The sequence below is a fragment of the Tachysurus fulvidraco genome, chromosome 24, assembly GCF_022655615.1.
Source record: "Tachysurus fulvidraco isolate hzauxx_2018 chromosome 24, HZAU_PFXX_2.0, whole genome shotgun sequence".
Taxonomy (NCBI): Eukaryota; Metazoa; Chordata; class Actinopteri; order Siluriformes; family Bagridae; genus Tachysurus; species Tachysurus fulvidraco.
This window is the reverse complement of record NC_062541.1, coordinates 5,271,507-5,288,894: the sequence shown is the minus strand read 5'-3', so window position 1 is coordinate 5,288,894 and position 17,388 is coordinate 5,271,507. Positions and strand designations below refer to the sequence as shown.

Genomic DNA, 17,388 nt, shown 5'->3' with positions numbered 1-17,388 from the left:
TTTATATAAGATTATTTTATTTCACAGTATAGGTGTGTGTATGTGTGTGTATGTATATATATACATTTATAAATTATAATATATATATAAATAAACTATATATATATATATATATATATATATATATATATATATATATATATATATATATATATATATATATATAGTTTTACAATTTCTGTCAACTTAAAGTCTAATATTGGTACATTTTTGTGCATTTTTTGTAGTTTTGTATGAATGAAAGTTAGATCATTTTTGTCCTCACTTCTTCATCACTGCAACAAGTCTGAGACCCACTAACTGTATACACGCCTCGTGCAGCATCCCTTATCTCAGGCCTGCCGTCTATGGGTCGCAACCCAAATGACTCATCACTCCCTACGTAGTTAGAATATACATCGCGTGTGACGCAATACGGTCTCCACACTACGTCGTTTACTACGGGTCTGAGTTATATCCATTTGGGACGCAGCCGTATAAATGCGGTACGTCTCCTTTAAGAATCTGTGATTTGGGAGCGATGTGGATAACGAAAGTAAGTTGATCCATTTTAGGTTTTTTTTGCAACGAAAATTTCTTGGACAACGAAAAAGTCGCTCGTTTCTTAAAGCTGGGTTTTAGGGTGCTAGTTGATCATGTATGACGTCAAACGACAAAAACAAGAAGGATTAACTGTTTTTTAGTTTTCTTTTTGCTCTTTTGTTGACATTCGTTAATTTAGTGTAAGTTTTAAACCGAACAGCAGTTTGGAGCCGATAAGGAACCGACACCATGGACTGGGGAACCGACCTGTGGGTGAGTTAAAACTAACACATCATAGGGTCTTTATGCTTTATTTTCTCTCCATAAACCAAGAGGCATCTTTGGGGCGAAAAAAAAAGTTTCTCTGTTTTCTCTCAAACGCTTTCTGTCTCCATGGTGAACAGATATTTTACTGAAATTAGGTGTTTTAGTTGAATGAGGTGTTTAATTAAGACTTCGTGTTGTTGAACTGAACCTATAGGATGCGACACCGTTAACATTCCCCTTGTGTCGTGTTATAAACGGCTCTAACTGTAAGAGCTGGTGATCCGCCTGGGGCTCTTACATGTTTGTTAAACTGGTCTGTACTGACAATAAGTCTGTTCTGCTCGTTCTGTCTTGTGTTTCAGGTGTAAACAGTATTAATTGTGTCATCATGAACTTTTCATTGGTTATGTTGTTGATCGTCTCTCGTCCTCGCTCTCTGTTTGTCTCCATGTGTAGTACTCAGAAATAAACATTCATCAGAGCCATCATTATTGCAGTTAGTCATAAATCTAGTTGTTGAAATATTGCCCCAAAATGAGAATGTTTGCATTATTACTTTGCCCAATACTGATACTGTTATATATATTTACATATATTTTCTATTTTGCTGTCATGAGTATAATTAGTATTAGTGTTTTTGTGCTGTATGTATGTGTGATTTGTTTCAAAACAACCCCAAACACTACGCTAATGAATACTAATGCTGAAGTCATGAATCAGTATGGTTGTAAATTTAAATATATATCTCCAGCTTGTTTTAAAATATGTATTATAACACTTCATACCTATCAAACGCACCAAAGTTAAAATAGATTTTTAATTTCAGAGAACACAACGCCCATTTTTCTTTAGAAACAGATTCCTCATAACAGATTACATAACATTATTTCCTGCTGTCACTTGCCTTTTTTGCTCAGTGCAGGCTTAAACCTGATGCGGACAGAACAGTTTCAGTTTACTACATGTGGACCTACTGCTGTATACACAGCCTTTTTTTAAATCATCATCATCATTATCATTAGGGGTGGTTCTAGAATTTCATCTTTAGGGGGTTTTAGCCCTCAGTGAGAATTTAAAACAAGAAGAGTTTTATATTATATATTACATTACTATATAGTAAGCCAAGAGTTATGGTTTTATTTAAAATGGCAAAAGTGGACACCAGAATTTTATGCATGATGTAATGATGCCAGTCTTGAATCAAATCAGTTCATGTATGTGTGCATTCATCAATAATACAAAAATATTCACAAGACAAAGACCAAATCAATAAATTTTATTTTTATTTATTATCGAATGGATTGTTTGCATTAATATTTTGTTTGTGCTATCAACTCTGGTAATAAGAATAGTGAAATTTCACTGCTTTATGTTTCCGCCGATTAATGTTATACAGTAGATTAACGCCTCCAGCTCTGACTGGGCGTGCCTGAGCTTATCCATTCAAATAAAGCAAACAGCTCATGACGCACTTTTAAGTAAAAAAAAAATCGCTCTTGGATCAAACTGATAAATCATTTTCTTTCCCTTCGTCGACATGTCCTGCATTTTAAAGTCATTTTTATTGTTTATTTATGAAAGTAAAAATTATACTTTTAGTTTTAGGGTGTCTCAGATCACAGACAAGGGGTCTGGAGCCACCCTAAAAAAGGTCTAGAACCGCCCCGATTATCATCATTGTCATCGTAAATAATTTTCATTTTTGTCACCTGTAGATCTTCAAGTTCAATTGGACCATGCTGTACCTTACTCAGCTACCCGGCATGGTCCTTCTCGCACTCCTAAATGGTGGTAAGTTGCCATGCTTCCATCTCTACACGATTGCAGCAGATCATTGTGTGTATTTCTTTTTCTTGTGAAATGATAGCTGTATATTGTAGAATGTTGAATCGTGCACTGTAAAAATTAAAAAGTTGACAACTTAAAATTTCAAGGCAACTTGCTGCACAGTTTACTCAACTTTTAAAAAAGTTGTTCACTCAACTAAAATCACTGAGTAAAGTCAAAGGTCTCTTTTTGTTCAGCTAACTCAGTTTTGTTAGTTAAATAGACTTAATTCATTTTTGACACAACTCAATAAATTGTGTTATGTGAACTTTTTTCTGAGTTCATTAGACAAAGATGTTATGTTCTAGTTTGCATTTACACAGTGTTATACAATAAAAACTAAATGCATGCTTCAAGTTTTGTTTATTTTTCTGAACTTTCAAAGAAATACAAACAAGGTCAAAAGTCATACTTCATAACAGAAAAAACAATAAAAAAAAATAAATATAAATGACAGTCAATATAATAAAAATAAAGAAACCCTGGAAAAATGGCAAAATCAATAATAATAATTAAAAACATAAAAACTAAAGATAAATGTATCACCTTTAACCTTTTAACATGTCTAACAATTCTCAGCAATAGTACCCTTGCGGAGCAAAAAAACTGTGCATAGCGTGCATAACACCAAAAAAACCTATAAAATAATTATGACATTAAACATTTTAACATTAAGATCAACTTCAAAGATTTTCAAAGACTCTGACACGATTTTAACTTTCACAGCAAGAGTTTTGTTTTAAAGGACTGTACTCTCGCAGAGCAGTGAGTGCCCATTTCCAGAAACACCTTCTCAATTGCCTCAAAAGTATATTTGAGTTCTTTGGGGTATTCAAAATCCAAGGCAAAGACAAGGCCAAACAGGTATGACACAGCAGATGGAAGGTCTGAAATGTCCTTCAGAACAATTGCCTCCTCCAAAACAACAGAAAAGTTTGAAAATATCGGCAATGCCATTTTTATCCCTCTGGTCTGTCTGTCTGCTGGAGATGTGTTCTAATGAAAACAAATACATCCTTAATCAGCTGATCTCAGTTTTTCACCAACAGCCACAGATCCATTCACATGCAGTAAAATACACGTTCACACCTTTAGACAACGTAGTAATCTGTAATTCACACATTTTTTGCATTGTGAGGGACACCAGATCTGAAGGAAAGACTTTTTGGCTTAGCTGGGACACGAACAAGAGACCTTCTTGATGCGAGGAGACAGTGTTTCCCAATGAGCCACAAACACGTTGAAAAGACGTCTTCTGTCTAAGGTTATGTGCCAGTACGTTGTCAGACTATATCTGCAGAAGAATTAATGAAACATACTCACCAGACATTTTCTGAAAAGTGCAGAAGGATCTTCAGGGAGAAACAAAGGGAGACGTTCCAGAACTGCTTGCTTTCGATGATTCACAATATTTGAGGTCTGAAAAATGGGTAACACAAAAATTATTGATAAAAAGATCTTTGAAGCAATGGGTTAGCAGTGTCTAATTCAGCATTTTGTTTCATCAGCCCATGTTCACTTGAACAATGGACAATAATTTTCCAACCTGCAAACACAAAGGGGCGCTGATAAATTGTACAGTTTAGAGGTTACACATGGTTGTCATTAATGTTACCTGTTGATCAAGCCTGTTAAGATCTTCCAACTCTTTTCTAAAAGCCCCCTGTCTTGCTCGGTACAACTTCAGAAGTTGGTGTTGTTTATGTAATAAACAACACGATTACATCCTGAGTTAAGTCTATGTGACAAATCGCACATACGTTACAATAACTGTGTTGAATATAGCACAGATTTGAAAAGATTTTTGCAAGATATAAAACCGGGATTGAGACATATTTTCTCCTTGATTAGATCTTTCATAAAAACTCGCTTTAAAATAAGCTTGCCCAGTGACATTACATTACTTAACTTTAGTTTCAAAACACACAGAAAAAAGATACTTACTTTAAGCGATGAAGTTTTTCGTGATCTCTGAAAACTGACCATCAAAATAGCGCTATCATTCCACCTGAGCTCAACCGTCCACATATACAGCACGCATGTGCCAACCACCAAACCAACTTGTGTGCTTGTAAAGTTGCACATGTATATCAAATCAACAGTTAAAATTAAGTTGTTTAAACAATTTTTGAACCAACTTATTCCCACTTGTTAAGTCAAGTTTTTTAGTTTTTTTGTCCAGTTAACTAATAAAAAATAGTTATTTAAACTTTTTGCGAGTTGGATTTTTTAAAGTGTGGTTATTTATTTAAAAGTATATTTCACAGTAACTATGTCCTAAAACAAATACTGTTTATCTGTGTGGCAGAAAAGGAATATATTTATTGTGACATTTAATGCAGTGGACAGTCATTTTGGGCCATTGTGCTTAGGCATCCTGCTATTTGTTCATCCGTGTCAGGGTCTCACATTTGAGGCAGGAATACACATTGTAATGAGTCAATTAAAGGGAATCATGCATCACACTCAGTCACGTCTAGGGCCACTTTATCGCACCCTGCCTAAATCCCACACAAGTGCAAAGAAATGTGCTATATTTCCTCCTGACAGAGTTTTACTCATTGTACCTCTAGTCTGTGAACTATCGAACCAGTATTAATGTATTTCTTGATGGCGGATGCTTCAAAGCATAATGGCATGGTGCTTGGGCATCTGCCAAATGTCGTAGGTGTAAATGTAAATCTTAACAAAACCAGGTGCAGGTTAGACTTACAACTATACGAGAAACCTTATTTCTATAACTTTTTGAAGTTTTTAAAAAATTTTAAAATTGTTTTCAAAATTAAATGACAAATTTTTAAATAGAGTAATTTGTTTTGCAGATGATTGTCCCATTACAATTCAGCCTGCTAAACTAGTGGTGGAGTTTGGTGCTTCTGCCACAGCTAACTGTTCCACAACCGTCACCCATGAAGGAATGGGTTGGGAGGCATTGAGTGGAGCAGTGGATCTAACAAGAGACGTCCAGTTCCTTATCTGGAGGGTAGAGAGTCTGAAACACTGGGAAACACAGCCAATATGCTACATCAATGCACACGAGCAGTGCCAATCCAAGCTCCTAGTTACTGTTTACAGTGAGTCGTATGTTACCTGCTCAGTTTGAGATGTCTTATATATGATATATAGAAAAACGTCTGCTCTTTCTCCACAGAACGTCCAGAGCAGGTGTTGATCAGCACCATGAATCACACAGGGCCATTGATTGAGGGCAAACAGTACAATCTCGAGTGTGATGTTCAGAATGTTGCTCCTGTTAATCTCCTCACTGTCAACTGGTACAAAGGACAGCCAGGACAGCTAGTGAAAAGTGTACAATTTAATAACACTTCCTCCAAAACACCAGTAAACCGTTCTACTGAACTCAGCATCTCGACCAGCAAAGAAGATGATGGAGTTCAGTACAGATGTGAGGCAAAGCTGGAACTAGGGCCAGAAGGGCCTCAACCTCCTCCTATAAAGACATCAGATCCTCTCAACATTATAGTGTACTGTGAGTGTTTCATAGAGTCTGTAGGCTCTACGTATCTACATATATTAATATTGCATTTTTCCAGGTAATTTAATCTTTTCAGTCTAGAAATATAGGAAAATTCTAGAAATGTTCTTCTCACATTGAATTTTGTCACATTGGTTTATTACAGAAATCGTAGATAAAATATGAGAAGTGGTGCATGGTAAATTTAGGCAGGCAATTTAAGTAAGCACAGGACAAAAATGTTTGTTTATTAACTTTAATGTCATATATGGTAAAAACCATTAGACCCCCAACAATGTGTTTAAGTTGGTTTTAAAAAGTTCTGAAAACCAGGAAAGGAGACTAATCAATAGAACTTCAGTAGAAACATGCAGTTGAATTTGAACATGGATTGCTTTACAACCAGGGAACGGCTTCTAGAGAACTACTTTAAGTATTTTAAAACAGCATGTCAGTATATCGAGTATTAATCATTATAATACAGCAGCTTGATCAGTGCTTCTGTAAAACAAATTTTTAACACAGAATTATGTGTATAAGACTAAAACATATTTGTTTGATTTCATGAACAAAATAAAAGTTGCACTTTTGGCTCAGTATTTGTGACATGATGTTTTAGTCTCAAACTTTGTCCATAGATGGTCCAGAAATTCAGCCAGTCACACCCTCAGAAGTGGTGAAAGCAGGCAATGACTTGTCTCTGAGCTGCACTGCAGAAGGAAATCCAGAGCCTCAAGTGAGCTGGAGCTTTCAAAACCAAACTAAGGCCACTGGGAGGCGGCAGGCAATTCTAAACCTTTCTAAAGCCAAGTCTGCTGATGCTGGTGAATATTTGTGCACTGCTTCTAATGAACTTGGGAGCAAAACAAGGACAGTCTCACTGACAGTAGAAGGTAAGTCTGATGTCAAGTGTAAATGTAGGCTAGAAAATACAATGCCATCAACACAGGCAAATGATTTAGTTTAACTAATTAAATTTATTTTTTAAAAATGTACTTTGTTAAAGACAATGTGTTATGTAGCATTTACTGACTAACGTGAGTCTTGTCTTTTTTCTATTTTCTTTACAGAAAGCAACATGCGGACAATAATAATCTGTGTTGGGGTTCTATTACTGATTTTAATCCTTATTGCATATGGAATTTACACTTTTGTCACGCGCAAACAATCTCACAGTTACACCATATAGACTAATGGTGATATCTCTATGTCACTATTGAAGTAGAATGATGGAAAAGTTGTGATGTTACCGGTGTTGTAATGTAACGGAGTACAAATACTTCGTTACTGTACATAAGTAGAAATTTCATGTATCTGTTCTTTACTTCGCTATTTAAATTTGTCAACTTTCACTTTTACTCCACTACATTTCCTAGATAAAATGTATACTTTTGCTCCGAAATATTACCACTAAGCATCTTCGTTACTCATTACTACAAAATAAAATTGGAAGAAATGTGTGCGACTGCAATAAGGGAGGTTTGGCGAATCACTGCTCCTAGATTGCATTACGCTCCGCACGCTTTATTTCAGCGTAATGTTGCCAGAGGAAGCACCTACTGGAGGACCTCCCGTTATCATAGACGACCACCCCGACTATAGCGGTGAACTCGGTGAACAGGGTGAAGAAGATAACGTTATACACCCGTGGCCATATTTGCAAGAATGTTTCTGTACATTGGAATGAAAGATTCTTCCTACCGGATGAGGTGCCTCTCATGCCTGAAGAAAATCACAGAAATGTTACTTTTTACTTTTACTTCAAATACTTAAGTACATTAAATATCAGAAAATTACTTTTGTTACTTAAGAACAGTGGTCCAGATACTTTAAGACTTTTACTTGAGTAATATTCGAAAAGGTAACTTTCACTTCTACCAAAGTCTTTTTCTAGTACGATACTTGTACTTTTACTCAAGTTTTGCTTTCTAGTACTTTATACAGCACTGGATGTTACCAGTGACACCGAAGTTCCGAGGCATGTGTCAAAAAAATTAACCGATTTTCTTTGAAGCATTGTATCGAAGCGTGATTCGTTCTGGCAAAATCACGTGACCAATGACGTTCGAAGCTTTGTTTCACACATACCCACGTGACTGCTTCATTATCAATATCAGGTTTAAAGGCAGGGTCTCCGATTTTTGAAAGCCAATGTCGACATTTGAAATCACCAAAACAAACACGCCCCTAACCCAAATGGGTCCCACGCAACCAAGGCAAATAATGGAAAGAAATGTGTCTTTATCATAGCTGAAGGGAAGAACAATACGATTGCAGACAAACAAACAAGGAAAAACAACACACAAGCATAATCATGCAAAGAACGGCATATATTAGTTCTGCGTAACAAAGCAAAACAGCGTTTAGCTCAGGAGTTATTGACACGGAAAACTCCAATCTGTGAATATGTGGCCAACTTCCTGCTCCTTCAGTTCTCTCCAGCACTGGAAAGCTGATCCTATATTAACACGTCCTACTTCTTGTCCTTATCGTAAGCCTTTCTTCTCTTTCTTTCTTTGTTTTTATCCTCCATGTCAATGTTAAAACCGCTTTCTGCTAATGTCACACATGCGCACTGAACACTTTATCCGCCGCATATTGACAAGACCCGCCCCTTTCTGCTCATTGGCTACACATTTGTTTTGATTTTTAATATTATTCGGCCCAACTCAGTTTTCTGAAGCATTTCTCAAAAATCAGAGACCCTACCTTTAAAATCGTGCGTGACAAGCGGCGGCGTGCCCTCGTGTGTCATATTGGAGTATTGCGTTACATGGAATCTATTACAGTATAGCGAGTTTAGAAGAGTTTATTGTTGCGAGTTGTCAATGGAGCCTGTTACAAAAAGATCGCGTTCTGAAATGTGATAACACTTTCATTTGATTTTTCCCAATAAGGTGGATATATATGGTTTTCATGGTGTATATTTTGTCATATATATATATTTAGTGGATAGTAGTAATATGTTGAAAAATATAGGAATGCAAGAAAAGCTTTTTATGCACTGCTTAATAACATGATCTTTTTTAAATCGTTCACACTTATTACTTTTGAGACAGGGTCTATCCTTAATCTGTTTTTAGGTCCAGATGTCTAGTTTTCCCTTAGTAAAAAAAAACCTTCATTTAAAAACTACATGTGTTTACTTGTGATATATTTGACTAATATTTAAATTTGTTTGATGATCTGAAACATTAAATTGTGACAAACATGCAAAAAAATATTAAAAATCAGGACACTTTTTCACACCACTGTATGTATTTGTACAAATGTGGATACAAACTCAAGAAATGACATCTCAATGTCTAATAAAAGCACAGATATATAATAACGCATTCGCTTGAGTTAAATCAAATGACAGCCTTTTGTATAACAACAAAACTTCAATTCAAATCAAGTTTATTTGTATAGCGCTTTTTACAATAGACATTGTCTCAAAGCAGCTTTACAGAACATAAACATAGAGCAGAAGGTAAACATAAGGAATGATAAAGGAAATAACGAATAATAAAAGAAAAATAATTGACAGAATAAAAAATTCAAGATTATTATTATATATATATTTCACAATCTGTATGTATTTATCCCCCTGTGAGCAAGTCTGAGGTGACTCAGGCAGCAGTGGCAAGGAAAAACTCCCTTAAATTGGTAAAGGAAGAAGCCGTGAGAGGAACCGGACTCAAGGGGGGACCCATCCTCATATGGGTGACAATGGGGGTGTGATTGGAATATACAGTCAGATAAATGTTGTATTGGTGTAAGGATCATGTACTTCAGATATCCTGAGTATCACAGAGTCTAACTGGAGATGTCTCAGGATTCTTAGAGTCGGCCTCGGCTCAGTGGACGTCCAAAGGCTACGTCCCACAGAGGACTTTGGGAGCTGGTACAATGTCTGGATGCCTCGGGATGGGTACAAAGAGAGAAGCAGAGGAGAGGGATTTGTTCATAAAAATGTGCAGGTCTGATGTACTGGTGCATGATATTATGGGATGTATTATGTGTACGCCTGACTAAAGAGATGAGTTTTTAATCTACGTTTAAACTGGGAAAGTGTGTCTGAGCCCCGAACACTATCAGGAAGACTATTCCAAAGTTTGGGAGCTAAATAAGAAAATGCTCTACCACCTTTAGTAGACTTAGATATTCTGGGAATATCTAAGTCTAAGTCTGGGAATATCTAAGTAAGAATATCTAATCTAAGTCTGGGAATATCTAAGTCTAATATGGGTAAAATTCCGTCATTTACTGTTTAAAAGTTTTTGGCGCGTTTTTCAAGCATGGAGGCGCCATGTTGTCTGTTTGCGAACGTGATAACAGGAAGCGACGTCATACGCACATGACGACAAGGAGGTTACTGTGGTGCGTAAAGTGAGTTACCCCTCCCACTTCTGCTAGTTTTATATGGAATAAAAACACTGTCAATAATAATCGTACGTAATTCAAAGCATTTGTGTGTAAATTTTAATTTTGCGGAGTTGGATCCCAAAAATTACTGCCACGACAGTTTACAGATACGCGTTTTTGTCTGTTTGTTCAAATACAACTCCAAAATGTACGAATATGACAGTTTACACACAAAAGGCTTGTTTTCACCTCTTTTTCACACACGAAAACGGTCTGTGAAACAACTGTCAAAAATACGTCATCACGTTCACAGGCATTACTAAGCGAGGGAAGATGAATCGATTCCACGAAATGCGCATGCGCCCCGCCCTCTTTTAAACCACTGGCGCCGAAATTGTGGATCAGCAGCCAAGCGCTCACTCATCGTCAGCTTGATTCCTTTGGGGAAAAATCACGTGACCAATGACGTCCGAATCTTTGTTTCACACATACCCATGTGACTGCTCCGTTATCTGATTCAAAGTTTTAAAGGCAGGGTCTCCGATTTTTGAAAGCCAATGTCGACGTTTGACATCACCAAATATCAAACACGCCCCTATCCCAAATGTGTCCCACCCCTGTATTGATAGCTCCACCCACACATACATAAGCAACCCAGGCAACTAATGGAAAGAAATGTGTCTTTGTCATAGAATAAGAGAAGAAAAATACAATTGCAGATAAACAAACAAGGAATAATTACACAAAAGCATAATCATTCAAAGGACGGCATATATTAGTTCTGTGTAACAAAGCAAAACCAATGCCTTAAGTAAAGTTGGCCGCATATTCACAGATTGGAGTTTCCCGAGTCAATAACTCCTGAGCTAAACGCTGTTACTACACAAAACATGGTTGTAGCTGCCTCTACATTACTACAATAGAAAAGAGGTGTTATTTGTGTAGTAACTGCGTTTAGCTCAGGAGTTATTTCCTCGTGAAACTCCAATCTGTGAATATGCAGCCACCTTCCCGCTCCTTCAGTTCTCTCCAGTGCTGTAAAGCTGATCCTATATTAACACGTCCTACTGCTTGCCTTATCGTAAGCCTTTCTTCGCTTTCTTTCTTTGTTTTTATCCTTTCTGCTTATCCTTTCTGCAAAGGAAAATTTGAACCTGAGAAAAACTAACCACAATGACAATAAAATAACCACAATGACGCGTCTCCATGTTACAATAATAATGATAAAAGCATTAAAAAGTTTTTCACTGTGGGGTCATGTCTTTATAAGTACAATTTGACTGTATTTGTGTCCCCTTCAAAAATTGCTCATGAGAAATTTTTGTCCCCCCTACTGTTAAATGAAATTTACGCCCATGATAACACTTTTTTGATTTCGCCCAATAAGGTGGATATATATGGTTTTGTTGTGAAGCCTATATTTATAACTTAAATCTCACTCATCATTGGGCAAATATACGATTCAGTGTAACATTTCATGGCATATATTTTGTCATATATATATATTTATTGGATAGTAGTAATACGTTGAGAAATATAGGAATGCAAGAAAAGCCTTTTGTGCACCGCTTAATAACATGATCTTTTTTAAATCGTTCATACTTTATACTTTTGAGACAAGGTCTATCCTTAATCTGTTTTTAGGTCCAGATGTCTAGTTTTCCCTTAGTAAAAAAAAAAAAACTTCATTTAAAAACTACATGTTGTGTTTACTTGTGTTGTCTTTGACTAATATTTAAAAAAATAAAAAAATAAAAAATCAGGACACTTTTTCACACCACTGTATGTATTTGTATATGTATGTGTTTGTACAAATGTGGATACAAACTCAATAAATGACACATCTCAATGTCTCATAAAAGCACAGATATATAATAACGCATTCGCTTGAGTTAAATCAAATGACAGCCTTTTGTATAACAACAAAACTTCAAAAGTATTTTAATGATATTAGATGTGAATAAATTGTGCTTTAAAGAATTGTGAAATCTTGTGTTTATTAAAGTGTGACAATGGAGATCACGAATAACTACTGGCAAGAAGGTGAATGTATAAATGTATTTAATGAATGCAAATTAATTTCTTTATATAAGATTATTTTCTTATTTCATAGTAAATTCACACAGTGCGCGTGCACAGGTGTGGGGGGGCTCAAGCCCCTGCCCCTTTTGTCTAAAAGTGTAAAGTGCCCCTCACTTATTAGTAGTATTATTATAAATAACAATACACTTCTATACCATTTGCCAGTAACAATAATTACATTGTATAATTAACACAAAAAATAAAAATTTAGGCGGACGTATTTACGCAGAGGTATCCCGCATCTTAGCCGCGAGTCTTCAAAACAAGAGCAGAAGACAGGAAACGTGGAAAATGGACATTTATCCTACCATAATGTTGTTTTAAACTTAATGAATGCGGTAGCACGAGACTTATGATTATTTATAATATAAGTATTACTCGATTGCTGCCATGTTTCTGACATTGACATGTCTTTTTTTTTTTTTATCCAAGCCCATTAATAGGCGCTAGCATAGTTTAGAATGTGCTCATGTCATTAACTCGAGGAAATGCATTTAGTGAAATTAAATATAATTCCACGTCCAACTCTAACGTAAAACACATTTATATCTTTGATTTAATGATAGCTAACGCTTCATCCATGTAATACAAATGTCTATTTGTATTCTATGTCTATCAACAAATTTAATAGAATGCCAAGGAAAGAAAGGATCGATAGAAAAAAACAGAAGGAACTCTCTGATACAGCTAAAGGTAGCATCCCTCTGACAAGTTGGCTGAGGAGAGAGAGTAAAGATGAAGGTACTGTATGTTTGTTTGTTTGTTTTTTAAGCTAGTAAGCTATTACTTATATTACAGTCTAAACAATACTTTAGACATTTTTGTTAAATGAATAAATCACCCAAATTGATTATTCTCTCATTTAATCATCTATGTTTCACTTCTGTACGACTTTCTTCTGTTGAATATTTGCAAGATGTGTTTTGTCCATATATTGAAAGCCAGTGGGGACCAAAATGGAGTCCCCATTAATTCCATTCATTATATGGCCATTTGTTTTTCATTGAGAGCTGCAGTTCAGATAAGGAAAGTATTGAAGAGATTCAAGGGAAAGCAGTTGAGACAAGTGAGAAAGATGAAGGAGATGTTAGAGCCAATGAGGAAGAAAGTGAGGAAATCCAAGGAGACATTAGGCTCAGTGAGGAAGAGGAAGAGATGGAAAGGGAGGTACAAGAAGAGATGAGTCAAGAAAAGGATAGAGAGATAACAGAGGAAGGAGCTGCAGGAGCAGATATTGAATACCATATTCAGGGTACAAGTGAACAGGTCATTAACCAATCTTTGTTGGCCTTACAGTTTCCAACAGACCCAGCTCATGCTGATCAGCTTAAAATACAGGTTAATAGCGACTACATACAGTTCTGCTGCTCTCTTGGGCCATGTCAGCCAGTAGCTGGCTTTCCAAAAAATCCACAAGGACGGTGGAGCCAGTGGTATGCTAGTAACAAATGGCTGGAGTATTCTCTGGAAAAAGATGCCATGTACTGCTTCAGTTGTTGTCTCTGAAGAAGAATTTTAAAGTCAGGACTGCATGGAGAACAAATGGAGTTATCAACTGGAGGAAGGCTGTTGAAAAGATCCATGAGCATTCAGCCACTGAAGCTCATATGATCAGTATGGTGAGGTGGGCCAACTATAGAAAAGGGCCTTTAGTTGAAGCTTTTAAAGCGCAGGCTGCAGAATGTGGGTTACAAAATGAAAAAAAAAAAGACAGAAGAACAGAGAAATTCTGTTTTGCTTAATAGACATCACAGTATATTTGGCAAGACAAGGGCTGGCATTTAGGGGACATGACGAAAGCAGCACCAGTTCTAAAAGAGGAAACTTCCTTGAGCTTGTGCACCTCTTAGCAGAATATGACAGTGTCTTCAGAATGCATCTTGAGCGTTTACAGATCACTCAATCACAAAAGAAGGCACAGGTGACACTTTTATCCAACAGGACCCAAAATGACCTGATATGATCTCTTGGAACACAAGTGAGAAATGTCATTCTGAAAGAGATTAACGAGGCCAAGATATTTTCAATTCTTCTGGATGAAACTACAGATGTGTCACACTCCGAGCAAGTATTCTTTGTTGTCCGGTTCGTCCATGACATGCAAACAAAGGAGCGCTTCATCCAAATGTGTCAGCTTAAATCAACCACTGGCCAAAACCTTTGAGGAAGTGGTAATGTCCCTTCTTTCAGAAAATGGGTTGAATTCTGAAAATATCCGGGGCCAAGGTTACGACGGTGCAGCCAACTTGAGTGCTTGTTACAAAGGGCTGCTGGCTAGAATTCAGAGGCAAAATGAAAAAGCCCTCTTTGTGCACTGCCATGCACACTGTTTAAACTTAGTGTTAGTGGAGACTGCTAAATCAAGCCCCCATTTTGTGCATTTTTTAAATTTGGTAGAGAGGCTCTACACCTTCCTGTCTTCTTCCAGCAAGCGTCATGCTGCATTCATATAAATGCAAAAGTTGTTGTATGCAGGAGAGAAAACCTGGGAATTAAAAGCTGAGTGACACAAGCTGGGCCTGTCCTGAAAAATGCCTTAAAAGCACTTATACAGCTGTTGAGAAAAATCTCAGACAGCAATCCACCAAATCCAGCTGCAGGTGATGCTCTAATGTTGTTTCCCAGCATAAATTTTGAGTTTATGCTTTGTAGCCACCCCACTTTTTCACACCACTGTATGTATTTGTACAAATGTGGATACAAACTCAAGAAATGACATCTCAATGTCTAATAAAAGCACAGATATATAATAACGCATTCGCTTGAGTTAAATCAAATGACAGCCTTTTGTATAACAACAAAACTTCAATTCAATTCAAATCAAGTTTATTTGTATAGCGCTTTTTACAATAGACATTGTCTCAAAGCAGCTTTACAGAACATAAACATAGAGCAGAAGGTAAACATAAGGAATGATAAAGGAAATAACAAATAATAAAAGAAAAAGAATTGACAGAATAAAAAATTCAAGATTATTATTAGATATATATATATAGTTCACAATCTGTATGTATTTATCCCCCTATGAGCAAGTCTAAGGTGACTCAGGCAGCAGTGGCAAGGAAAAACTCCCTTAAATTGGTAAAGGAAGAAGCCTTGAGAGGAACCGGACTCAAGGGGGGACCCATCCTCATATGGGTGACAATGGGGGTGTGATTGGAATATACAGTCAGATAAATGTTGTATTGGTGTAAGGATCATGTACTTCAGATATCCTGAGTATCACAGAGTCTAACTGGAGATGTCTCAGGATTCTTAGAGTCGGCATCGGCTCAGTGGACGTCCAAAGGCTACGTCCCACAGAGGACTTTGGGAGCTGGTACAATGTCTGGATGCCTCGGGATGGGTACAAAGAGAGAAGCAGAGGAGAGGGATTAACATATCTGCTGTTCATAAAAATGTGCAGGTCTGATGTACTGGTGCATGATATTATAGGATGTATTATGTGTACGCCTGACTAAAGAGATGAGTTTTTAATCTACATTTAAACTGGGAAAGTGTGTCTGAGCCCCGAACACTATCAGGAAGACTATTCCAAAGTTTGGGAGCTAAATAAGAAAACGCTCTACCACCTTTAGTAGACTTAGATATTCTGGGAACTACCAGAAGTCCTGAGTTTTGTGATCTCAGAGAGCGTGAAGGATTGTAACGTGTTAGAAGTCTAGTTAGATACATGGGAGCTAAACCATTAAGAGCCTTGTACGTAAGTAGCAGCAGTTTGTAATCAATTCTAAACTTAACAGGTAGCCAGTGTAGAGATGATAAAATTGGGGTTATATGGTCATACTTTCTTGTCCTAGTGAGAACTCTGGTAGCTGCATTTGGACTAACTGTAGCCTGTTTATTAAAGATGCAGGACAACCACCTAGTAACGCATTACAATAGTCCAGTCTAGAGGTCATGAATGCATGAACTAACTTCTCAGCATCAGAGACAGACAGGATGTTTCTCAGCTTGGCAATATTTCTAAGGTGGAAGAAGGCTGTTTTGGTAGTATGGACGATATGATTTTTAAAAGACAAGTTGCTGTCTAATATAACACCCAGGTCTTTCACTGCCGAGCTACTAGTAACAGTACATCCCTCTAAATGGAAGTTAAGTTGTGAGAGTTTCTGTGCACTGGTTTTTGGACCTATAAGTAGGTATTTCTATAGTATTTCTGTCTTATCAGAGTTTAACAACAGAACATTGCAGTTCATCCAATCTTTTATCTCTCTAAGGCATTGAGTTTAATTTGGACACTGTGGCTATTTCATCTGGTTTTGATGAGATATATAACTGTGTGTCGTCAGCGTAACAATGGAAACTAATCCCATGTCTTCTAATAATTTTCCCTAATGGAAGCATGTATATAGAGAAAAGCAGAGGTCCTAGAACTGATCTTTGAGGGACCCCATAATTAACTGGTAATAAACTGGATGATTCACCATTTAATTCTACAAAATGGTATTGGTCAGACAGGTAGGATCTAAACCAACTTAAAGCCTGTCCATGAATACCTGTGTAATTTTGTAAGCGATCTAGAAGAATGTTGTGGTCTATAGTGTCCAATGCAGCACTAAGGTCAAGTAGAACTAATAGTGACATACAGTCTTGGTCCGAAGCTAAGAACAAGTCGTTTGTAACTTTAACAAGTGCAGTTTCTGTGCTATGATGGGGCCTGAAACCTGACTGAAACTCTTCAAGGATGTTGCTCTCCTGTAAGAAGGAGCTCAGTTGAACAGACACAACCTAAGTTAGGTTTTTTGATGAGTTGCCTAATAACTGCCAACTTAAAAAACTTCGGGACGTAACCTAAAGATAGCGAGGAGTTAATGATATTAAGAAGAGGCTCACCAGCTTTATGTAACACTTCTTTCAGTAGTTTA

At 36.8% G+C, this 17,388-nt stretch overlaps 1 protein-coding gene across 2 annotated transcripts in view; it reads left to right on the top strand.

Moving 5' to 3' along the window:
• Window positions 1-513: 513 nt before the first annotated feature.
• The window catches only part of icam5 (intercellular adhesion molecule 5), a 29,089-nt gene continuing 12,214 nt past the window's right edge, over window positions 514-17,388 (top strand). Inside the window, exons 1-6 of one of the 2 annotated variants that reach the window (XM_047807794.1) lie at window positions 517-795; window positions 2,505-2,580; window positions 5,439-5,690; window positions 5,768-6,106; window positions 6,730-6,984; window positions 7,162-7,469. In XM_047807794.1, coding sequence (XP_047663750.1) covers window positions 772-795; window positions 2,505-2,580; window positions 5,439-5,690; window positions 5,768-6,106; window positions 6,730-6,984; window positions 7,162-7,280 — 1,065 coding nt within the window. In that variant the 5' untranslated portion in view covers window positions 517-771 and the 3' untranslated portion in view covers window positions 7,281-7,469. Of the gene's footprint in view, window positions 796-2,504; window positions 2,581-5,438; window positions 5,691-5,767; window positions 6,107-6,729; window positions 6,985-7,161; window positions 7,470-17,388 lie in introns of those variants that run through there. The other variant, XM_047807795.1, reaches the window with a different exon arrangement.